This window comes from Corapipo altera, unplaced genomic scaffold (genome assembly GCF_003945725.1).
Source record: "Corapipo altera isolate COAL_440 unplaced genomic scaffold, ASM394572v1 46, whole genome shotgun sequence".
Taxonomy (NCBI): Eukaryota; Metazoa; Chordata; class Aves; order Passeriformes; family Pipridae; genus Corapipo; species Corapipo altera.
In genome coordinates, this window is record NW_020884883.1 from 8462647 (window position 1) to 8488172 (window position 25526).

A 25526-nucleotide genomic window follows, 5' to 3' on the forward strand; every position below is an offset into this window, starting at 1 on the left:
TTTTAATTTTCTTCTTTAAGGCAAGCGTGCCATCTAAAGTTCTTTCATTAAAGTAATCTTGTAGTCTTGTGTGTTATCAACCTGTATTCTCTACAAAACAGTGAATATGAACTTGCTGCAGGGTAGGGGGGGATCTTTTACTCATAAGTTGTTCGGTCAATTACTGACACCATGCTAAAATTACTGACAGGCTTGTGCTGCTGCTAATAAGACAAATCAGTTAATAAAAAGGCAGATGTGTACTCAGCACATAACTTGGAGACCATTGGAGTCTGTCAGAAATTTCAGCAAATCTAGTAGTACAGGAATGGCAGTGCAAGTTTTATTTTCTTTTCGGATTTTGACTTATTCTCCTGCTTTATTCCTCTAGACACTGCAAATTTTACCTGAATTAAAAGAGAAGGGAAAGAAGGAGAAATGCCAATCAAAATCAGAATGGGATAATAAAAAATAAGACTGAATCTAATCTTAAAGCACCTTCCCTCTCCCTCCTCTTCTTCCTGGGCTCAACTTCACTTACTAATTATCTTCCTCCTCCCCACAGCAGCACATGGGAACAGGGAATGGAGGTTGCAGTCAGTTCATCACATACTGTCTTCTGCTCCTTCCTCCTCAGCAGGACTCCTCCTCACACTATTCCCCTGCTGGTCCACTGTGGGTCCCTCCCACAGGAGACAGTCCTCCACAAACTTCTCCAATATGAGTTCATCCCAAAGATTGCAGTTCTTCACAAACTGCTCCACTGTAGGTCCCCCATGGGGTCACAAGTCCTGCCAGCAAACCTGCTCCAGTGTGGGCTGCTCTCTCTGTGGGGCCACAGGTCCTACCAGGACCCTGCCTGCTCCAGCAGGGGCTTCCCATGGAGTCACAGCTTCCTTTGGCCATCCACCTGCTCTGGTCTGGGGGTCCTTCGTGGGCTGCAGGGGGACAGCCTGCTCACCATGGATTGTACTACAGGCTGCAGGGGAACCTCAGCTCCAGAGTCTGGAGCACCTTCTCCCCTTTCTTCACTGACCTTTGTGTTTGCAGAACTGTTTCTCTCACATATTCTCCCTTGTCTCTTCTGACAGCTGCTGCACAGAGGGTTTTCTCCCTTTTTTAAATTCATTAGCCCAGAGGCACTACCACTGTTGCTGGTGGGCCTTGGCCAGCGGCAGGTCTGTCTTGGAGTCAGCTGGCATCAGCTCTGTTGGGCATGGGGCAAGTTGCTTCTTAGAATAAACATCTTCTCAGAGAAGCCACCCCTGTAATGCCCCCAAACTGCCACTCCAAAACCTTACCCCACAAACCCAATGTACTCATTGAACCTGATGCTGTCTGCTTGTTCCAGGCTCCTGTAAGAGCATTGGCGCTTCAGAAAGGGTGCCTATTTTCTGCATTGAATCTTGGGTAATCAGTCAGCTGGTTTTGAATGTTTACAGGACCATTGTTACTACAGTACCCACACCTGTTGCAGTCCTGAATGTGTTTGTCCTTGTGTGGCCACTCTTACCTGTAGAAGTTCTGTTATCCATGTTTATTCTGTGTAGGTCCAAGCCTGTAGTGTGGAGGTGTGCTGGAAAAAAGCAGCAAATTGCGGTGCTATTGCCTCCTAACGGGGACAGTTCTGTGTCCTCAGTTCCTTTGACTGTTAAGACCGTGCTTGCACTGTACGGCTGAACTGACTCTGAACCCAGATAGTGGCATGGCAATCCTCTGCTGTCTCTTTTTTCTTTGTACAAATCAATAGATATGCTATGGAAGGTCAAACAGTTTTAGTTGATGTTGGGGGGAGCCTTCACACAGGGAAGCAGTGAAAGAGGAGGGTTCCTACGCTTGGGTGGAAGGGAAAGCTCCTGATACATGTTTCTACTTATTATCTGCTGCTTCTGAGACAAGTTTCTTCCTGTGTTTCTGTCTTCTCCTTTGTATTCTCTCTGTGGAAAGGGTGTCCACAGATGCCCAGGATGTTTGGTTTTTATGTAATCCTATATGGTTTCAAGACCTGAGTAAAGCAGTATGGGTGTAATGATGTCATCCTATTGCATGTTATGGTACAAGCTTCATTCAGGCTTGGCCTAGCAGTATTTGGGCTGTGCAGAGATGGGGCTGACCTGTCCTAGAGGAAGAAGACCTCTGCTGTAAATGGTACCTCAGCTATGCATCCACATGAAGAAGATTAAATACAGGGTTTCACAGATTATAGCTAGTGTTGCCCTCTGGGATCTGCTGTTACTCTGGTACCAATGGGCAGTGCTTTGGGAAGGCTTTTGTGGGAAGAAGTGAGTGAGGTGCTGCTGGAAGGAGGGAGTGGATGCAAGGTAGCTGGGGGCAGAGTGGGCAGCAACACGGAGACTGTTCCTTTAGTTGCATGATCACAGGATGTTTTGGACTGTACAGGGCTCTTAAAGGTCATCTAACCCAGACCTCTGCCATTGGCAGGGATACCTTCCACTAAACCTGGTTGCTCAAAGCCATGTTTAACCTGGTCTTGATGACTTCTAGGGATGAGGCATCCACAGCTTCTCATGGGTAACCTGTTCCAGTGTCTTATCACCTTCATCATAAAAAAAATTTCCTCCTTCTGTCCAATATAAATCTACCCTCTTTCAGTTTAAAACGATCTCTCCCTGAGCTCTGCTGCAAGGCAGAAAAGCCTGTTACCAAGGCATAACTTGCTATTTTTATGTGGGATTTGAGATGTGTTTACCTGAGCCCCAGTAGCTTGGATCAAGTTGACTTTCAAGCAGGGAACAGGAGGGCAGAGGTTTTCTCAAAATGTGTGCTCTTGTTGGATCAGCATATTCTCCACGTGGAAGCAGGTGCTGTTCTGTAGCACAGTGAGTAGCAGAACTTTATTATTTCCACATGAAAGGTAAAAATCATATCTGGAGCCAGTCTGATCTTTCTACTCTCAAGCTGAGATGTGACTTATTCTGGTAAGGGAAGTCACAGAGGGGTGTGAGTCTAGGTCTGCGGAGGTTTAGGTGGGATGTCTTCACTGTAGTAGCTGTATCATATTTATGGGGTCAAGCAAAGCTAGCAATGCCTGTGTCTTCATGTGTAATTTTTTTCTCTTTTTCACAGTAATTGCCTGAAGCTGCTTGTGTCCCTCTCATGGGAGAAAAGATGATACATGTTAATGTGCATCCAATATCTTGGCTAACTTTCCTTCTTATTGCTAGTGCAGATGTTCCCATTGTTACCTAGCAGGCATAAGCACCTATAGAGCATTGATTTAGTGGGAGGTAAGGAGGGCTGTTCCCCTTCTCCCATGCACTGTTAGGCACCAATTCCGATCCCATGGCCACGTGGTTTTTGACACCGTGTTTGTCATAGCTAATCTCTTCTTCCTCCAGCACCAGGTGAGGATATGGGTGTGTTTTGTCAGCTTTGCAGGAGTGGGAATGAGAAATAGTGGCATCCTATGGCCGGATAACTGTTACCTTTTACCCTGCTTTGCAAGAGGGTGTTGAGAGACAGGTAGAACTTGTGTATACCAGTTTGGGCAATAATCTGATGGTAGCACCAGGATTGAGTGTTGGGGATCTACTGTGGGCTTATCACCTCATGGAACTGGCAATGTGACATCCCTGATGTAACCCACAGTCACATGTGAGGTCTGGGCAGAGTTGGATGAATTAACACTATTCCAGTACAAACCTTCTTCCTTCCTTCTCCCTCTCTATCATAGTTGCCTGCACCTTGCAGAAAATATGGCACTGTCCCCACATCTGCTTGGTTTGGAAGGCCAGGAACAGTGCACGCATGAAGTTGGGGATCTGTGTATTCCACCATGGCCTAGCCCTGATGAAAAGAGAAGAAGTAATACCTGCTTTAAAAGGATGCATGTCTGCAGCTTGAGATGAGTGGAGGCTGTTATAAGTGCTGCAGGCTCGATGTGAAATGTGCAGGAAGGTATTTTGCGCTTGGTGATCCAAGCATGGTGTGACTTCTATAGATCAGGATCTATCAAGTGAACAGAGGGAATGTGCAATTTTTTATTGTCTTAAACATTTAACCTATATTTTTATCTCACACTATACAATTTTTATAGATGTGGGTATCTTTTGTCATCATATCCCCATCTGACTTAAAAGAAAAGCAAGTGTTTGCATCTTGGGTATGGTTGTTGGATTTCATTAGATGCTAGGACTCAAAAGTAAGCAGATCTCAGAGTTGGCGCTCACTGACAAACCTAGAGCTCTGGTACTGTGGAGTTGACCTCCACAAACACAGCTCTGGGATAATTGGTGTTCCTGCCTCTGCAGCTGAAAAAAAAATTAAAAAAATTAAAAGTGTCTCTCTCCCTCCCTCCTTCCCTCTCTTTCTCTCCTTTCTCTCTCTCCCTTTTCCCTTAATCTCTTGTCTGACAGGGAGCAGAGAGGAAGATCAGGGATGAAGAGCGAAAGCAAAGCAAAAGAAAAGGCAAGTGCACTGACCCCAGCTCTCAGTTGAATGCCTGTAAGTAGAAATTATTCCATCAGTGTTTTAAATACCAGTTTTGATTTTGGCTACAAATATCTTGTGCAGTAGAACTCTAAAGTCAATTTTTCCCACGTGGAATAGCGCTTATTTTAAGCAGTTGCGGATGGAGTTGTCATGTTCTGCAACACACTGGGTCACTTAGGGCTTTGTTCTGCATAGTTCTTTCTGTCCTAGACAGGGTCGTGCTGTGTATTCAATCAGGTATGGGTTGTAGCAATTGAAGTGAGAGGGTGTGGGTGGGATTCTTGGGCACTGCTGGAACCCCAGCAGATCCAGGTGGCAGCGAGAACTGTATCTGTTCCAAATGTTTCCAGCTTGATCCTAAACTTATGCTTTAACTTATATTGAAAATGTTTTACAATTCCTCAGCAAGGCAGTGGCAGCCTTGGGGCTGAGCCTTCAGCCTCCCAGCCCTATGCTCACTCTTCTAGAGCAAAGTGGTCCTTAGTAAATAATTTCAAAGTTTCTGCAGTGTGAAGGATGTGGAGACCTCAGCACTGTAGTATGTAAGGGCTGAGGAGTTTCTTTCTGCTGAGCATCTTCCTTTAGCTGCTGCAGATGACAGATCCTGTATTTGGATGACTATTCACTAGCAGAGCTGCTTAGAGGAAAATGTATCTCCCTGTTCTTTGTTTGCACGGGGCAGGTGCGTGCTCTCACTTGCTCTGCGCCGTGTGCTATTAACAGCCCGACTGGTTCAACAGGCAGGCACCTCACAGCTTGTCGGGCAGGATTTTCCTGACACAGCAGGTACAGGTTGCTGGAGCAGCTTCAGAAGAAGATAATGCTGTAAGGGAACCTATTTGCTCAAGGGCAGTTGTGGAAAGGGCTGGGGTTTTGTTTTTTTCCCCAAAGTACATGGTGAGGGGTAGGTTTAGCACACTGTTAGCATTTCACAAATGAAGTAGCCCCAGAGGCTCCCAAAAGATTACTGCACACAGCCCTTTGCATAATGGCTGGAAAGGGAGGACAGTTTCAATATGCCTTTCCAGGATCTTATGATTTTACAAAAGCTGTTTTCCATTATTAATCTTCTAGGCTCGGGCTTAGCCTGACGTGACCCTTATTTTCCTGGAAAGTACAATCCTTTGCTCTTTAGTTCTTGTGTTGGAAGTTTTTGATTTCTTTAAAACTAAGTTATAAGCTGTTATACCCACCTGCAGGATTGCAAATGCCATGTGTGCATGAACTCGTCAATAGCATAGAAATAGTTGGTGGCTTTTGATCAAATTTATTTTTGCAGGGATTGCGCAAGTTTCTTTAAGAAACTCAGTTTTGCAAGGAGAAAAATGTGTATTTTCTACTGAGGATATGAGAAATGAAGTGGGTTTTTTTGCAAAGCACTTTTTTTGTTTGCAGTTGGTTCGACCCCAAATTGATATGTTTCCACTGGGTAAAATGAAGTCATCAGATGTGGTAGTTTGACATAAATGTGTCTGAAGTGCAGTTCAAGGCACCTCCTGTCTCACTGTCTCCCAACTGGGTCATTGTGGTTGAAGTCTACCCTCTTGGTGGCTTGTGTCACGTCAGCTGGTACATTGTGAGAGCCAAAGTGCTCCGTGGGAGACAGTGCTGGTTCTTGGAGGAGGTGGACTAGGATCTGACAGCTTGAGGTGACCAGAATGAACAGTGAGATGAACCAAAATGTGAAACTTTAAAGTGTGGAATCAAAACGTAACTCTCAGTGTAGCAACTTGGACACCACACAATTTTTACTGCGTCTGTAGTAGGTAGTTATCCTGTGGTGCTGTCTCTTTGGGACCAACTGGGACCACATGAGTTGCAAGTTGTCCCCTTGTCTTCTTTCTGCCTTCCTGGTATGGGAACACCAGCAAGCTTTTGAGGGGAATGGACAGGGAAAAGATGGGGCATGGACTAGTTTTTGCCCTCTGTTTGCATGGTTTGCTTGGTACATGGAAGACCTAGGTTTCTCTGTTGGGGTGAGTGGCCAGGTTATTCTCCATCCCGCTTAATATCTGAACAAAGTCAAGCGGCTCAATTGGAGAGAGAGAGAACTTTTACTACTCTGTGAAGCAAACTGTTTCCTTAGTGCCCAGTCCCTCAGTTGAGAGGCAGACAATCCAAGTTCAAACTCCCTCACTACAGAAGCTTTTTGCTTTGACCCTGAAACAGAGTACCCTTGTTCAGTAGCATATGTACCTTTTAAATGATGGAGGAAAGCCACAGCCCTATTAGGGCCTTCACTATCCTTTCTTCTGATCTTTGTCTCTGCAGTTTCTGATGTCAAAGTGCCCATGCTTCCCTCACACAAACGTACGGACATCACCATCTTCAAGCCCTTCATGGATCTGGACACTCAGCCTGTCCTTTTCATTCCTGACGTTCACTTTGCAAACCTCCAGCGTGGAGCTCACGTAAGTAAAGTTCATGGGTGTGGGCATGAAGAGGCTCTGGGATGCTGTGTGTGCTCATGAAATGTCAGACTGTCTGCATCAATGCTGTAATCAAATACAGGCTGAGTCTCGTGAAAGCAAGGGTTGTTGCTCCAAGCTGCATTGGCAAGAGTTAACTGGGGATGTTTTCCCATCAAATTGGTTTCCTATGAAGTCCAGTTTCTGTGAATCTGAAAGGATTTTACATAACATCTCCACTAATTGAACTGCAGGCTGGTTTTCCCTTGTAATGCCCGTTGGGATCCTGGTGCTCTGTTGTACAGCACGGGCTCCTCCACCCGCCTGCTGCAGGGTGAGAATCCATCCTGTGGAACTGGCACACGTGTCAGCTCTGTGATCCGCTGCCAGAGCACCCTGCCTCAGTGTTCCTGGAAAGTTCCAGCTTACAGGAAGCCAGAAGGGAAAAAATTAGTGTGCAACCAGGTTTCAAAATCTTGGACTTTCCTGAGCCAGGAGTTCTGGTGTGCTGTAACATAATCTAAACTATACTTTTTTAAGAGTATAGTCTAGACTCCTAGCAGGGATGGAGAATAAACATCTGCATGTTTTCCTACAAAGGCCCTAGTGCTGAGGTCTGTCAGACTCTACACCAGTCCAGGTAGAAAGCTGGTTAGCTATTCTTTGTTCCTGTCTCTCTCATTTGAGATCCTTTAATCCTTTTTATGAAAAAAGAAGATGCTTACTGGCTTTTGGAAGATTGATTGAAAGTGTCATTTGATACAGGGTTGAAAGATTATAAGAAGAAATTAATTGTAGTTCTGGATAAAATTTTCACAAAATTTCTCCTTTGTTTTGAAAGGTCCTTCCTGTTGCTTCAGAAGAACTAGAGGGTGAAAGGTAAGAGCTGCCCTTCTTCAACCTACTGATGTCTTGCTCTCAGATAGAGGAGTAAGTCCCTGTACAACTGCTAACTTTTCGCCCTGTCAATGACAGCTCCAACCTGAAGAGAGGAGCTTATATTGGTGAAGAGGACTTCATCGCTACTCCAAATAAGATGGCCAGAATAGAAGAGCCAAAAAGAGGTATTTTCTTCTTTCAGTGACTAAATGGTTGGAGTATTTGTCCATCATGATAGAGAGATGCATCTGAGGTTAAAGAGTGTTTTAATTTACTTTGTGTATTCTTCACCCTGATTTCTCTGGCTTTGAGCAGTGACAGAGTTTGTGTGTCAGGATGTAGTTCAGCTCTGCAAATCTTTTAGTGTCAGAATGTTTGGGGTATTCTGCCAACTCAGACACTAATTGGCTCTGAACCTGTAAGGAAAAAGAAAGTCAAGAGGAGGTGAGCAGCTTACCAGTCTCTCTGATGGATTGGGGAAGAGAATTTATCATGTAAGCCACTACAAAATCTCAAAATCTGCTCCAGAACTTTAGGCAATACTCAAGAACTGGTTCTAGGTATAAGATCGTTGCATCTTTCATGGTGCCAGAAAATGGGCTAAGAGAATATTCTGCTAATTTTAGCTGTGTTTCAATTGTTGCAATTTCACGTGGGACTGGATGTTGCTGTGGTGTCGTGGAAGGAGATAAGAGGTCCCTTTAGGGTGGTGGACATGGTGTATTTGCCTGATGACAGTCATGTGTGGAAGGACCACAACAAAGCTTGAAATATTAAACTTGTATTGCAGCAAAGGATTAGTCTAGCAAGTCTGACCATAATGGGGCTGCACTTCTGTAGTCTGGATATACTAGTAAGGAAGGATGGATTTTATAAAAGAAAATTAGACTTCTTGTTTTTTCATGTTTCTGTATGCCATAAGACAAGACCCATGGGATTCTTTCTCCTTTGACTTGGTGTCATCTGACCTGCGCTGTAACTGAGAGCATGTGTGCTGTCTTCCTTTTTTTAGATCTACAGTCTTTCTTTTTTAAACCTGCCTTTAGCAGAGGAAATGCACCCGGGTGCTGTGCTGTCCTGAGTTGACCTTGTTCAATTAGAAATGCCAGTAGTTGTTCCATGTTGCAGGTGTGTCAAAACTGTGGCTGATAAACCCCTGCAAAGAATCCAGGCTGCAATACCTAGTCATTAGAAGATGGATTAAAGACAGCAAAGCTGTTAAAGGCCAAGCTTTCTTGCTTTCCTGGCTTATTCCTCAACCTTAATGCAGTTTTTAATGAGGCTGATGTTACATATAATGACTGTGCTAGCTTGAGAACGCTGGGGATGCTCACCTAATTGGGCTTCTTACTCCTTCATTGCCCTCCTAGCAGGAGACCAAGCCTGTATTGTCCGTCAGCTGTGGTGGTATGAGCATTACTGAAACACAGCAAGGGATTGGAAGAGAGATGAGACAGCTAGGAGGAGCAGAGGACTGTACAAATAAATTATTTAAAAATTAGAAGGTGTCCAGGATGGGCTTCACCTGGTGTGGTAGCATCTGTCAGATCATTTGATTGTGCAAAGTCTTATGGCAGATAACCTGTGAGACATAGAGGAACCCAAGAGTCTCAAAAGTTTGTGTTTTGTCTTCCTCCTTTCTGTGTTTCAAGTATGACCTTTTTTCAAATAATAGAGAAAATATCAAATAGAGAAAATATTGAAGTATTTTGACAATAAAGATGCTTGAGCATGCAATAGCTTTATGTGCAAAAAAAGTACTTTTGAGTTAACCTAGCTGTGCATGTCTGTGATGCAGTCTGCAATGTGTATTGAACATATGTATGTCCATCTCTTCGTAAGATCCTCGGAGCGTGTCACTGTGTGCTTAGCCGCTATGAGATATAGATCTTTTTGAGGACCAATTACGCAGTTAATTCCTCTCTCCAAATTGCTTTTCAGTGTTGCTGTATGTGCGAAAAGAGTCAGAGGAAGTCTTTGATGCACTAATGTTAAAGACACCATCTCTGAAAGGCCTAATGGAAGCGGTAAGTGACGAGGTTGTTTTATAGTCCTTGCCTCTCGCTTGAGAAAGAGCGACTGTAGCCTTGGCTACCCAATGCTGACACACTGGACAGTCACAGGAGTCAGACTCTCAATCACAGCTTGTGTCCACATATTTCTGCCCTTCTGGATAAGAAGCATAAAGCTGATTTCCTTTCAGTAACATGGAAATTAATTTAAATAATGCTTTAATTCATTATTAAGGGACTTCAGGAAGCTTCTCTTTTAAGCACCTTCTCCCACATCTGTGGGGTCTGAGTGTAAGAAGCCTTTCTGAAAATCTGGGTGATTCAAACTTGATGACTGGATGTTCCTCTTGTCGGAGAGGGTATTTTAGTCAGAAGATGGAGTGATTCCCAGAATGTGTTCAGTGGTTTGGGTTTGTTTCAGTCTTTCAAAGTCTCGTTTGGGGGCCTTCCCTCTCGTTTCATAAGCAGTTATGCAGAGCTCCAAGTCCCAGCTTCTGTGTGTGCTTGAAGACTTTTATATATCTGTGCACCTGTGTGAAATTGCTCTCTGGTACCTGACTTCCAAAACAGCCTTCCACTACCCCTGCTGCTGCAGTGCAAGGGAAATACAGAGTTTGAGTCCAAGGAATGATGTAATGTTTGGCAGGAGCTCAAAACTGATGTTTCTGTCTGTCTGTTTCTGTGACTAATGCCTTGTTGATGCTCAGAGCACAGGAGCTTGGGGCTGTAAAGACAGGTCTTGCCATTAACTTTGGGACCCAGAGGTGGTTCTGTAACCAGAATCTTTATCTCTTCCTGGCTTTGAGGCTTTGCCAGCACAGACAGCTGGAGGTGGGGGGCTAATGGAGAGAGGGATTGAAGGCTGTGAAATCTTCCCTTTCTCCGTGGTCCTGAAATGAAGCTGCACCTTTGTTACTCTTGGATTTCTTAAAGCAAGGAACTAAGAGCTCACAGCTGTAGCTTGGGGGAAACTCCATGTGCTTTTTCTGCATGCTGAAACAGCATATTGGTTTGGTAATTGCTCTTGGTGTCATAGAGCAATTTGCCAAAGTAAACCAGGCTTAGGTTACTGACCTCCTGACTTCCTGGAGTGCAATGAGATGCTGTGGTCAGTGGCTGTGGTTTCACACACACACATTGGCATCACCTTGCTGGGTAGGGGGAATGTTTCTGATCACCTTGTGCCCTTAACAGCAGAGAGCTTCACTCCATTGCTATTTTCTTCCTGCACCACCCACTGTCATGACTAGTTTTCACTTGATTCCTCTGGCACTGAATTTAAAAATGTGTTTCAGTATGCTAAGAGAACAGACAGTCAAGAGAGAATAAGAGTCAGGGTGTGGAATGGGTTTTTAATGCTTTTGAGTGTAGGGGCAGGAGGTTGCTGTATGAGAAGTCAGTAGCCAGGTTTCAAACATAATTAAATTTTTTTCACAGAATTTGGCAAACTGCAGAGGAGGGTTTCTGATCTGTAGGCTTATATTATAGGTCAGGATTTAGTGTTGCCTTTATAGAGCAGAGCAGTTGTCTTCATTTGGAGGCTTTTTTTTTGGTTGTTCCTTTCTGTAAAATAGGAAGGGGAGGATGGTGCCAGCAGTCTCCTTGCCTTACCAATGATCGCTGTCTTTCATTCTAGATATCTGACAAGTATGACGTTCCTTTTGATAAAATAGGAAAAATCTTCAAAAAGTGTAAAAAAGGGTGAGTATGTACGTATGCAAAAACTGCCTAAGAATATGAACACCTTTTTTCAAACCTGTAGGAAGGTCTGCTTTATAATTCCTCATACACTGCATATATATGAAAACCATATGCAGTTATGTGTGTGTGTGTACACAACATACACACATTCCAACATCATTCATAGAGCCGAAGACTGGAAGACTATAGGAAGGGTCCTGTAGAAATATGTAGTTTAACTTCCTGGGTAAATACTAGTCATGGAACCTCTCTGAGCTAATTGTTACTTGAACTGAAGTTGATTATGTCAGAGGAAGAAGGGTTCAGTTTGTTTAAAGACTCACAATGATGAAGAACTTCCTTCAACCCATGTTAAATTGTTCCAGCGGTTGACTGTGCTCACTGTATCTGCATTTGGCTACAGTTACTACACCTGGTTGTCTTTTTGTGAGCTAAATTGAAGAGAACTTTATTGTGAAGTGTCTGTTTCTCACAGAGGCCACACTCCACCATGTTTTTATTTTGTAGCATAAATAACTGAGTTTGCTTTTGCTTTTCCTTTTAATTTCTCAGTAATTTTGGGGGGTTTTCTCTAAAGTCACATTGATGTTTCAGCCCCTTCACCAAAGTCCTTCTGGCCAGAAAATTATATCTTTTGAGGGTTGTGCTTTTATAGCAGAGTTACCCCACCAGAACAGCTGCAAAAGTTTAGAATTTATGGTACCTAAATCACTGCTAAGCACAGCTTTGCATGCATGTGTGCCCACAAACACACAGGTATCCTTTCTGGCAAATGGAAAAAGTGGCCAAGTATTGGTGGTTTCTTCCCTGCAAACTCTGTAGGGTTTTGTGCTGATAGTTTATAAACTGTCAAGCAAACCCATTAAGAGCCCCAAGTGTCTGGAGCTTCAGAAGGATTTCTGCTGAGATCTCTCTCCCTTTCTGGTCCAGGAGCCAGATTTAACCCTTCCGTTCAGACCCTAAAAGTGTGGTAGCAAGCCTTGATGGCAGGTTTGGGTAAAGACAGCCAGATCTGCTGTAGGAAGCAATGAGTCAGAGAGAGGTGAGCAGGGATCCACTGTTACCCCTGGATAGTCCAGGCTTTCTGAGGTTTGAGGGTGCCTTTGCTGTCTTTGGCATTTAGAACTGTAATATTTATATAAATTATAAATAAATAGATCTGTTTTATTTTTCCAGAATTCTGGTCAACATGGATGATAACATTGTGAAACACTATTCTAATGAAGATACCTTCCAGTTGCAGATTGAAGAAGTTGGAGGATCTTATAAGCTCACTCTGACTGAGATCTAAGATCACAGATCCTCTGTGGATTCTAAACAAAGGTCTCATGTGAACATTTTCCCATAATTCAGTACATTGGGCAAAACACTAATGACCTTCTCCAGAAGAAAGCCATGTGTTGACTTGTTCTGGGGAGCAGAGCAGTGGTTTTGCTTAATACATTTGTGTTTCTGTTCTTGCTCATGACCTTATTTGCACTTGAAATGAGCGAGCAAAGATCTGCAATTAAATGGAGAGCATGTATATATTTATACTAGTGTATAAAACACTAGTAAATACAGGAGGGTAACACTCCTGGAAGGTGGCCTTTTAGACTGGTGATATCTTATTTATCTATTCAGTAACCATGTTTGAGCCCATTATCAGCTAATACCATTTTACTGGACTGTTTTCTGCTAGGTAGAGCTGCACAACTACTAATTGATACTAGTAGGAGTTGCATGCAGGTTGGACAAAAGTCTTTATAATGTTTACTCGTGACCAGGGCAGACTGTTGAAATCATTTGTGTCACTTGGGGGGAACATAAAACTGCCTTGCTTATGAAGAACTCGCCTTAGTAACTGTGTGAACTCTCATCAGATGAAGCTATATTGTATATAAGTGCAATATATTTTTGAAGGTTTGTAAATGTGTACATACAAGTGATATATAATATATATATAAAATATGGTGTTCTGTATATACCGTGAATATATGCAACGAAGCCCATCTAAAAGGATGCCATATACAGAGAAAACATATTTAACATAGATATTTAAAAATGGACAAACCCTTAACATGCACCAAAGGTGAGCACACGTTTGTATGTTCATAGGAGGCACAAGGGACCTGCTTGTTCAACATGGATCTTCCTGTGTGGGAGGAAAATGGTAGTGGCTCTCTCCTAAACCCTCCTGCACAGCCAGGATGGCAGTCTTGGCTTCTCTTAAGAACTGCCACTTTGAAACAGCTGGGTACTGCTGCCCTGGGAGGTAATTTGGGCCAAGTTTGAGAGTTGGATCCCAGGAGGAGCTGAGCAGATGCAATTCCCTTGAAGTCTCACTTCTAGGGGTCAGGAAGGTGGATTTTTTTCTGTAGCATTGTACTTAAGGCTCAGCTGGATGCTGCCCACACCAGCAGCTCAGGCTGGATGAACCCATGTGCTGGTGCCAGCTTGCAAAGTCACAGGATGTCAACAACTGGAAATGCACAGGCAAGGTTTTTGAGAGAGAAAGGTGGCATCATGGCTCAGTGGGCCAGCATTGGCAGGGGAGTAGGGCCTGCAAGCAGGTTACACATTCTTGGTGTCTGTGCATCACATGGACCCACTGCAGAGCTGGAGAGACCACACGGGCAGCAGGCATCTTGAGCCTAGAACCAGCTGGGAGTGCCAAACACCTCAAAAATTTCACTATTTACTTGTTGTGTGCATGTGCTTATGAAGGAAAGGCACCCTCTGGTTAGTAGCAAGTGAGGGAGGAGCATTTAAACAGCAGCACTTGGCTCTAAGGCAAAAAACTGCATTACATGGTGAGCAGATGAATGTGAGTGCCATGTCCAGTGTCAGAGATTTTATTAGGAATCTGGATAATGAAAAAAGGTTTATAATATTTTTAGATGGCACAAAGCTGCACATGCCTCACTTAGGACATGAAGGCCAACCTGTAAACCCTGGAGAAATAGTCCAGAAAAGTAGGATATGAATCTGTTTAATAATTAAGGATTCTACTTGATAATTAATGAATCATAACTTAAATTGTTCAGCTCTTTTGTGGTTCTGTTTGGAAGAGGGAGGCAAATACCACGTTGAGTTGATCAACAGCAGCATGGCCTGCAGGAAATCTGAGATCCACCTTTTGCATCGCTGAGGCCTCTGCTGGAGAGTGGTGCCCTGCCAGCAGAGCCTGGTCCTAGTGGATGACTCAGAGAGGCCAGACCATCCAGTCCTTCAGCCAGAGCTCGTGGCTTCTGAAGCAGAAGGGCTGGATGATTTGGCTAGTGAAGGGTCATGTTCAGAAGGGAAGGTTGACGGGAGCAGCCTCCCAACCTGTGGAAGTGTTCTCCACATCCATTGCAAGCACAAGTAGTGGGTGTAAATTGCAGATATTCAGGTCAGGTGTCGAGGCAGTTTCCTCTAGTGAGAAGAGCAGGTTGCTCAGGAAGGTGGTGGTTTGGCATTGGAGGTCTTCAGAGCCAGGCTGGGCAAAGATATCTCTGGACTGTCACAGGTGTAATTGATTGTCCCTTGGTGCTGAAACCAGGTGATCACTTCAAGTCCCTCCCCACCTTATCTTTTCATGATTTATATGAAATACAGTATTTTGGGATTTGTATTAATCCTGAGCTGGTTCATGGACCACTCCATTACCCCCTCCTTCCTTCTCCTCTGTTGATGGGCCCACCAGAGGACTGACAATGCTCTGGGTACCAGTGCTCCCCTCTTTGCTCTGTGGCTGGAGTTGGGCAAACTCCACATGGATGCATCTATGACAGTGAGTATGTGGACAGAACCCATGGGCTCAAAGCTGAAGGAGAGAAGCTGATGTGCAGCACAACATGCAGAGACTTGGCCAACACATGCCACCCCATACAGGAATCCACCGCCTGCAGAGCAGCCACGGGACTCGCCAACCCGCCACTTGGGCTTCCCTTCATCAGTCATGGGAATAATGTTACTATGGCAAGGGAATTTTTTTAAAAACTTGATATATAGAATACATATATATATTTACACATTTTTATTGAAAATGGAAGTTTTATTACAGAAACTCGGTCTAGGGTCAGGGAAATAGATTTAGAGTCTCCATAGAGGTAAGATTGATATGAATGTTATTTCTTTTTACTGCTTAATGAAGTATGTGAACTAAATCTGGCAATTGTTTTCCACTATAAGATACTCTGGGACACGGGTCTTATAACAGTAGCAGCAATGTCATGTATGTTTTATGAAACTGATTTTTTTGTTTTGCCTGCTGTTTTTTAATTGAAAATGTATTTTAAACCAAGCTATTAAATTTTTTATGTTCATTTCTAATGATGAGTCTTTTATATAACAAATGTATCTGCTCTTATCCCTTTGTTTTTCCTTTGACGGGGAATCTGTAAAACCCCAGTGATCATTTCCTTGTTTTTTTTCCAAAAAAAAATAATACCACTGCCAGCCTTGCTGCTGTTCCTGCATAAGAAATGGTCACTCCTATTCTCACTCCCTGCTTTATTTCAACACATTCATTTCAATTCATTTTGCATGTGAGGAATCTGTGCAGTATTTTGTTTCCATAGGACCCTTTGGCAGGAGAGCAAAACATCCAGCTCAGGTGTCCAACTGGGTCGGTGATGCCTGGTGGCCTCTGCTGGAGGGGCATTGCCACCTTCTGGGCCCTCTGCAGCAGTGGATGGGCTCTTCTATCTCTGTAGATGTGGAAGTGAGCTGTGGGCTCATAGTGGTGCTGGCAGCTGTCCCTGGCTGCCAGTCCATGGTGCTTCGTGTAACTTCCAGCCCACAATCACTACAGGGAGTAGTGGATGTCCTTCCAGGAGGAGCTGGTTGTAATGGGCACTTCCTGGCAGGCACGGGGACCACTGGTGAAGCTGCAGGTACTGACTTTCCCAAGCTGAAAACAAAATTCGTGCTAATATCTCCAGGATAACCCTAATGCCATGGTGTCTTGAGGGGTATGCACCTCCTCTTTTTCACTGTCAGAAAATGTCTCAACAAGCTTTGGCTGCAGCTGGCTCCCCAGCCCCTGCAGCGGTTGCTGTCCTGGGGCAGATTCTGTGCCGGCACCTTCCCAACTCTGGGTTTGCATCGACATGCCCAGAGCTGGGTGGGGAGCAGTGTGGGTGGCAGAAGATTTCTGAGGTAGGAAAAGGCAGGTAAAACTTTTATTTATTTCCTTATTTGTTTCTAGTTTCTATACAGGCTGTGCTGTAGTTCTGTGTCCCAAATGTAGGAATATGCTGCAGCATATGCTGCTCATCTGTATGTGCTATGGGGCCAGGGACCACAGCAGTGCCTCACACCCTGTCACCTGGCGAGTCATGGCATGCCTTGGGTGGTGCACAAGTGCTGGGGGATGCCCTGTGTCACCTCCACCTGAGTCAGTGTCACTGAAAGACTGAGCGGGGTGTTGCCCTCATAAAGTTGGTGTGTGGCATGGTGGCCTCACAGCAAACCTCAGCATGAGGTGCAGTCCTGCTGCCACTGCCCAGGAGTTTGGATTCAGCCAACTTGCCTGCTCCAGGCATTGGCATGTGCCCAGGCAGAGCCCAGTCCCCTGCCTGGAGAGACACGTTCGCTGGAGCAGCTGCTGTCCACAGGGACTGCTCTGGGGACAATGCTCAGCCCTGCTCAGAGGATGACAGGTGCCTGGAATCAGGGCATGGGAGTGCAGGGATTGGCACTGGCTCTGCCAGGCAGCTGTGCCAGTGCCACAGGGGTTGTTGCCAGTGCTTGGTTTGATGATGCTTCTAATCTTGTTGTGAAAAGATATTTTTTTTTCTTAAATAATTGCATGACCTTTGTAAATTAAGAATAAGTAAAGGAAAAGTGATCACACAGTGGTCAGCTCTGCAGGTTGACTCTCCACAGTCTCTGGTCCTTCTCGCTTGAAATGCTTTGAGCCTGTCAGCCAGCACTGGCCAAGGGTTTTTGGGAGGCAGCAGTGCTGGGTCCCCCATCTTGTGGGTGTCCTAAATGGCCCTAAACCAGCCCTTGCTCTCCGCATTTGCTTCTGCTCTGTGAGCTTAAAGAAGAGCCCAGGCTGCAGGGAAGAGGCTGGTTGAGACTTGCTGCCTACCAAGCCCCAGGTCAGGGTAATGCATGAGACAAAAGGAGACAGTTATAAAATCAGTGATAGCAAGCTAAAAAAAAAAATCCATTACTGCTTAAATCACCTCTTGCTGTGCTATGTGGCCATTGCCAAATGAGCTGGCACCTCCTGGCAGTCCTGTCCAGAGCTTTGCCTGCGAGTGACCCCCCCCCCCCCCCCTGGCCTTAGCAGGGGCTGAGCTCTTCCTGTGGGGATGCTTCCTGTGGGCTGCCCCGGCTCAGCAGGGGTGATGGTTTTGATGAGAGAAGGGCCGAAATCCAGCACATCGCTATAGAGACACAGCTCGTTCCTGCTCATCTGTATGTGCTGTGGGGCCAGGGACCACAGCAGTGCCTCACACCCATGGCTAACATCACACCCAAGACCCCATGCTGACTTCCATTGCTTTTCATTGCTTCAAAATTTTAAGCGTCCCTTCAGGAACTGCAGAGGAAATTTGAAAGATGTCTCAAAAGGAAGAAAAATTATGATAATTTTGATCCTAAATCACTTCCCTTTGGTTTTTTTTTTCCCTTCAGGTCCATGTTTCAATTCTTCAGTGCTCGGGGTTAATGATGCTCTTCAACACCATCAAATTGTGCAATATTTAACTTCTTGGCAGAATTTCCCCCTGTTGCCCAGCTTTGAAAACCCTCTTTCTCCTCAAGGTTTTCTTCACGCTGCATTACATCTATCCATTACCCCGCTGTTATTTTGCTCCAAAGGTACATCTTGAGGCTTTTATGAAGTATATTTGAGCTCCCTGGCGACAGCGCTCGGGCAGATATAATACAGAGTGACAGACCATTGTGAATGCCATAAAGTGCAGAGATAGCAGGTGGAAATCTGGCTGGGGGGACCTGCCTGGCTGCAGTGGTGCTGGGATGTCATCCCCTGCTGAAGGAAAAAGGAGGACTTGACCTGAGCTGGGGCAAAAACTGAGCTGTCCACTGGTCTGTGTTTGGCACTGAATAGAAGCCCAAACCTTCAGGTTAAGTATCCAGGCAGGGTATTCACAGCTCAGCTTACTTCAGTCAGTCACTCAGGAGAGAAGGAGAGGTGGCGCTTGTAGAGCGGAAGGAGCTGTGGCCAGGGCTCAACCATAAGGCTGGAAATTACTGGGTGTGTGGGGAAGGTTCTGGGGTAAAAGCAGTGTTTCTCCCCAGTCCAGGGCCTTTCCCATCCAGCAGAACTGTGAAAGTTCAGCCTCAGACTGCTCTTCACAGGTCACTGCATTCTTGGGGTTGGAAGGGATGTCTGGAGGGCATCTAGTCCAACCTCTTTGCTCAAGCAGGGCCACCTGCAGTCAGCTGTCCAGATGGCTTTTGAATATCCCCAGGGACAGAGATTCCACAGCCTCCCTGGGCAACTTGTGCCAGTGCTGGGTCACCCTCACAGTGAAGAAGTATTTCCTGATGTTCAGAACCTCCTGTGTTTCAGTTTGCGCCTTTTGTCTTGTGAAGGTATGTGGTGGGTCTCCTGAAGGAAATGGTACCAAGAGATCAGAGATAAAGTGGTGGTTTTGGACTGCTTCAGATGAGCTGCAGCCATGGGGAAGAGAGGTGGAGCAGCCTAAAGTGGGGTGTGCAGCTGGGGCCATCCCTGGACAACATTCACCCCTTGGAAAAGCACTGCAAGGTGTGGTACCACCTCATTTCTCTGTTCTGTTGGCACCATGGAAGGATGCCCAAGGGGAAAGAAATTGAGTGTAAACAGCATTGCCTGTACTCACAAAGGAAAAACAGCACAGCTACGAACCAGAAGAGCTGCAGCCCAGAACTGGAACCTGAGTTTATTTCACATTAGTCATCTTGTTGCACCTCTTAATATCCTGAAGAACTGCAGCAGTGGAGAGGAAGTGCACACCCAAGGCTGATGTAAGGATTTACCCATGCTGGGAAAAAATGAGGACTCCTTGTCCTTTTAATGTAAACACTGTAAAACTAAGTAGGAAAGTGCCTTTGAAGGGAGGAATTAGGATCTCCACTGTGCAAGGGAACTAGCAGCAAGTCCAAGAAAGCACCAGTTATGATAAAAAGCTTCAAGCCATGTTCAGCAGCCCAGCCTGGTGGGATAGCTTATCCAAACCACAAGCAGGGTCTGCTCTGCTTCTGAGCAAGTGGGTGGAGCCAACTGAGTCATGTATGACCAGAAGTACTGCTAGGGAGGTATCACAACAGCAGGAATTGCAGTTTTCCATCTCCTTAGCTAGAGCAGGGATGGGATGTGGGCACTGATGGGGTGAGACACCCCTCCTCAGACAGTAGGACAAGGATTTAAAATGCCAATTGCTACTGACTTTCCTCCCTAAACCCCCAAAAGCTCAGAAGAACAGAAGTGGCTCTTTTATTTATTTAGCTCTTAGTGGAAAATGTATTTGTCGGTAGTAAAATCTTATACTTGACCATGTCCTTTTAATATATAGTTATAAAGGAGGGGTGCTCAGAGTATATAGTGGCACAGTTTGAGTGCAAGCACTGTGCAGGGGGGAAATTACCCTTGTAAGTATTCTCCTCAGCTTATGCCCTCCTTTGCTTTGGCTGTCCCTGGCTTGGTGTCTGTCCTGCCAGGTGCAACTCTTCTCCAGACCCCAGCAGAAATGTGGCTTTGGAGAGGGACACAGAAACCCCATCACCGATGAGGGAGCATGAGCTGACTTAGCTGGAGACAATGTGCTTTTAAGAGCACTGCTGTTGTGCCCACTGAGCAGCATCTGGGGAGGCAAAGGAAGGTGTCAGGTGAGCGTGAAAGGAGACCCTGCAATGAGGAGCAGAAATGAGAGTGGGCACAGCAGAGCCCAAGGAAACTGAAGAAGGTGATGTCATAGCCACAGTGTTTGGTGAGGAGTTTATTTATAAACATGATGGGTTAGCAATCTCATGTCTGTTTGGATGTGTGTAGCTGTCACAGGGAGGATTTTGTACAGCAAAACTCACAGTGGCACTCACTCTGACATAATTTCAGGCATTTATGTTGTTATAGGAAGCAGCAAGCAAAGCTGAGCATGCAGAACAGGGGTACCTCAGCTTTTGTCTCTTGCTCATCTACTCCTGCAGACCCTGTGCATCTGTGAGCAGCAAGGTGGGGCAGGCCATGGTCCCACTGTGCTGTTGGCCCCATAGCCAGGTTCTTCACTCCTGGCCAGAACACATCTGGAGGAAAGCAGGGCTGAGCTTTAGTGTCCATGAGGACATCCATGTGCATCCATGTGCATCATGCTTGGTGCCAAGGTCAGTCCCTTGAAGGTGGCTGTCTCATTTGTCCCCTTCTCTTCCACATGAGCTCTGTGCTTACTTCTGTTCAAAGTTGTTCTGGCTAATCTCCTCTCCTGCCCCTACTCAGCCCCCTCATCTGTCTGATTTTCAGTGATAGTCATTAACTGCAACCCAAGATAGTTATATTTTTACTGAGATGTTCCTTATTCTGAATATTTTGCCAAGATAGGGCCAAGAAAGAAGAGGGAGAGGTTCATTGTACAGGGATGGGGAAGGAAAGGGTAAGACACCTAGCTCCAGGGGGGAGGAGGAGGAGGAGGGAGGAGAGGAGGCTGCAAAATGGACAGTGTGGACCAGGGATATATGAGTGATTAATTCCCCAGGATGTGCAGGGTCGAGAGTCACCCTGAAGGTGGGGGACTGGGTAGGGGAGCAAGGATACAGGTAAGGCAGTAGCCCAGAAGTTACATGGACTCTTATTTTTAGGTTTGCTTAGAAATGTGACCTCAAGTGGCAGCAACCTTTCATTGTACAACAAGGTCTAGGATGTCTTGGCCCCTCTCAGGCACATAAGAAGGGCCCATTCCAAGAAAGAGGTGTTGGGAGAAGCTTTTGAAGGTGCTCAGTAGTGTCTCACATTATCAAACATGACAAGGCACAGAGATCATACATCTGAACTATGCAGAGAGCCCCTCTGATATCAGCCAGGTAATCCAGAAGCAGTGTGTGAAGGACAGGAAAAAATTACAGGATCTTAAACAAACCCCATCTGGTGTCAAAAAAGATGACCCTTAGTGAGCTGCCTGCAGTAGTTAAGACCACATTGACCAGCTCTTCTGACCACATATGGACCTTGGCCAAGAGCCAGTGAAGAGAAAACTGAACACATATGAGAAGACCTCTGGGCACCTGCCATCAGCCAAAATCCCCACCATGCCCCACAGACCTCCCTTGGACTTGGCACCATTCTGTGCTCAGTGCTGCACAAGTACTCAGATGCACATAGACAACACCCCAGAGGAGATGCCAGTGTTGGTGCTGGAGGAGTTACTGCTAATGCTGTGTGTGGGCCGCTGCTGTGCCATTGGAACTCTGTGGAACCAGTCCCCCCCACCTGGGAGCAATGTCTGATGGTCCAGAAGTCGGTCCCTGGTGGCACAGGATGTCTTCCCAGTATCTGAGCGCTGCATGAAAACACCCCAGAGTTGTTAACATGTGAAAGATGATTCAAGATGAAACACGTTTCCACATAGGCTTCATACCTGCCCCAGCAAGTCCTGAGTTGACCAAAAGAGGAGAGCATCCATCAGCATTGCTAATGCTTTAATATACTGCGTGTCAGAAAATATGCGTGGGCTTAGCTAACAGTAATACTGAGGTCAAGGGAACAGTGAAAATGATGAAGACATCCACTTAAGTGGAACAATAAATAAATAGCATGTAATTTCAATTTTTGCTGGTATTTGAATCCATCTCCTGGTGCCACTAAAATAGGATCAGGGCACAAATAGCAGTAGAAAAACCAGATGGTGCACTAGAATGAGCAGATGGTGCACTAGCACACCATACTTATTACTGTCACTTTATTATTTCTATTACAGTGGATCTGTGGACAGTCCACACCTGTAATCAATATTTGTGGATTGCATTTTTTTTTAATTCAGTAAACACTATGTTTTACATACTCGTAGCAAATCTGTTTGAGTAGTGATTTCTCCCTGTAGTACTGCCAGGTCTCACAAAGTGTTTGATGCAGTCAATCTTTTTTCAGGTAGATATATATTTTGGGGAGTGAAGAAAAAAAATAAAATTGGCAGTGTGTGTTTATTCTATAAGCACTCTGAGTCCAAAATAGAGTGGGAAACAGTTTTTGTGCCTCTTCTCTTAAAGCCCTTCCTTTTGTTGTAACCTGGCTATGTTTCCTTATGCTGTGATGGCTGCTAACCCACCCCTTGGATGCTTATCCACACGCCAAAAGCTCAATCTGCTTCTGAAAGTGAATATGAAAGATGCAGGTGAAGTAGAATTTGACTTTTGACTCAACCAATTGGGGATGGCACGTGAGGACTGTGGGTTTTGTCCTCCCTGTGGGCAAAGGCTGCTGTGTCACAGCCTGTCCCTGCTAGTAGACACGTAGGCAGTTTGCCGGGGAGGACTGGGGGGGGATTTGCTGTGCTATCCGATAGCCTGCAGTGATAAATGAGATCTCCCCATCGGCAGCTGGCCCACATGCAGCGTGACAGTGCGGGGGACAGCATGTCTGCACCCCCCTTCCCTGTGACACCCTGTCTAGCACCGCACTCGCCTCTCTTGGCACACTGGGAGTGTGTCCCTCCAGCTCCGCGATGCTGCCGGGCACGGTCGTGGGCAGGAGCAGCAAAGGCTGGATGGTCTGTATGGCTGTACCTGCTTGCTCCATAGGAAAGAGGTAATCCCTCAAAACATCCCTCAGACACACACTCAGCGTCAGCTGGGCCAAAGCCTGTGTAAAACCCCATGGATTTATCATCACTTTGTATTCAGGAATTATTCTACTAAGAAATATTCTTTGTTGGCCTGTCTGCTTTCTTTTATTCCCTTTTTTCTTCCCATCTCTATTCTTCATAGTTATCCCTTATACTCCTTTCCCCCCACTCTTCTTGACAGATACCCTCTGACTATAAATACCTTTCCACTGATGTCAGTGCATTCACCCTCTGGATGAATCCCTTCAGTCCTGCTCCTGCCCTTAACCAAGGGCTGCTCCAGCCATTTCCATCAGCTGGTGACAGACACCACCTGGCAGAACTCCTTAGTTTCCTCCGTGGGAGGAAACTCCTCTGTCTGCTGCTGTCAGCCAAGCAAGTGTATTTTGGGACAATCTGGGGCTATGGCAGCTCTGACTGCTCTATCCTTCACAACAGAGGAGGGGGAGTGGACAGAGAAGCATCCTCACACACACATATCACAGTCTTTCATTTCTTCCCATGTATCTTCTCACATACTCTGCACGAGAGCTCTGATTGTAATTATCTATATTTATTTAATCCTGTCCTATTTGCTAGGCTCTCTGTGTTTGCTACACTAGCCCACTGCTGTGTTCAGCCAGACCAGATGTCGCTGCCAAATTGCACTAACTGTAGAGCTGCACCCCAGACAACTGCTTTGGTCTATTTTTAACTGCTGGTAAATATTAGGGAAACTGTCTGAGCCCATAATATTCTCCCTCTAGACTCTTTTGAATTGTTTATGGCATAATTAGCTGCAAAAAGGGAATGGGGGAGAGCTGCCTGCATGACCTTTTGTTGTTTTCAGTCTACAGTACTAAATATTTTCCCTCCTACTCACATTCATTTGATTCTTTCTTGTCATCCCAGCTGAAAGGATAAGATAACCAGAGCAGAGCCTTCTCAACCCTCTGCTGCAGCCTCTTACATCTGCTCCTTCCCAGGTTGGAACAAAGACATTGTCTATCTCCAACAAAGAAAGCTTTTCTCTGAAGTGTTTGCCAGCAGTCTGAGTAAACCAGGCCTTTATAAAATCAAACGGTCCCCAGAGAGCCCAGTCCAGAGGATACCAGAGCAGCAGCAGCACTGGAGGGGCAGGCTGGTGCAGGGTGGCTCTGCTAGGATGGGGAGCACACTGCCACAGCCAGGCAGGGCAGGGACACCAGCATCCTGCAGCCACTGACATGGGGAGGCTCCTCCAAGCTCTTTGGAAAGATACTGAGGATATCTGGGCCTTGTTCCAGATTACTAGCTTCAGGAGGGAAACCACAGCCAGTGTGGATAATCCCAATGAGCTCACTCGTGCACTGCTCAGGAAGCTGTGCTGCTGGCTGGAACCCATGGGGAAGTCGGTGGGTGTAAGTACAAGTACAAAGAAGCAGGATAATGTTAACTGCTTTGTTATTCACCTTGGTGCAGCCTCAGGAAGGGAAAGAGAGGAGGGAGAAGTAAGAGTGGGGAGAGGAGAAGTTCTAGGCTGCCAAGGTTGGAGGCTCAGGCTCCATGGAGTTCAGACTCGTGCTCTGCCACATCATCCGATGTGAGGATAAAGATGCTCGTTTCTCATCTAACACTGCCTCAGCTGGCAGCGGCAGAACAAGGCAGACAAGGTGGTTTTGGTAAGAGCTCCGAGGATTTATTTTAAAACTTTAGTTGCCATTTTTAGCTCAGGAAGGGGAACATAATCAAATATATTTTCCCTATGGCACAAGTTGGAGTACAGATGTGTAACATGACTTCTTTTAACTGGTCTTGCGTCCATGAATTTCAGTGCCTGGTAAGGTTATGGAGAAGATTATTCTCGGAGGTACTGAAAAACACCTGAAAGACAACGCAGTCATTGGTCACAGCCAGCATGACTTCATGAGAGAAAAGTCCTGCTTATCAAACCTGATTTCCTTTTATGACAAAGTTACCCACCTAACTGATCAAGGGAAGCCAGCTGATGTAATCTTTTTGGATTTCAGTAAAGCTTTTGATACTGTCTCTCACAGGATCTTTCTGGACAAAATGTCCAGCACACAGCTGGATAAACACATCATGGGCTGGGTGAGCAATTGGCTCACGGGTTGAGCACAGAGGGTAACAGCGAGTGGGGTAACATCAGACCAGTGACCTGTCTCTAGTGGGGTTCCACAGGGATTCATCTTGGGCCCTGTGCTCTTCAACATCTTCATAAAGGACTTGGACACAGGACTGGAAGGGATACTAAGCCAGTTGGCAGATGACACAAAACTGGGAGGAGCTGTTCAGTCCCTCAAAGCAGGGAGGCCCTGCAGAGAGACCTCGACAAATTAGGAGGACTGGGTCATATATAAAGT

At 45.6% G+C, this 25526-nt stretch overlaps 1 protein-coding gene across 1 annotated transcript in view; it reads left to right on the forward strand.

Annotated features, from left to right (window-relative positions):
- GRHL1 (grainyhead like transcription factor 1) overlaps positions 1-13261 on the forward strand; it is a 39151-nt gene extending 25890 nt beyond the window's left edge. The window contains exons 10-16 of the mRNA XM_027641184.1: positions 4356-4443; positions 6703-6842; positions 7681-7718; positions 7815-7903; positions 9660-9745; positions 11367-11431; positions 12608-13261. Coding sequence (XP_027496985.1) covers positions 4356-4443; positions 6703-6842; positions 7681-7718; positions 7815-7903; positions 9660-9745; positions 11367-11431; positions 12608-12722 — 621 coding nt within the window. The 3' untranslated portion in view covers positions 12723-13261. The remainder of the gene's footprint in view (positions 1-4355; positions 4444-6702; positions 6843-7680; positions 7719-7814; positions 7904-9659; positions 9746-11366; positions 11432-12607) is intronic.
- The last annotated feature ends 12265 nt before the right edge of the window (positions 13262-25526 follow it).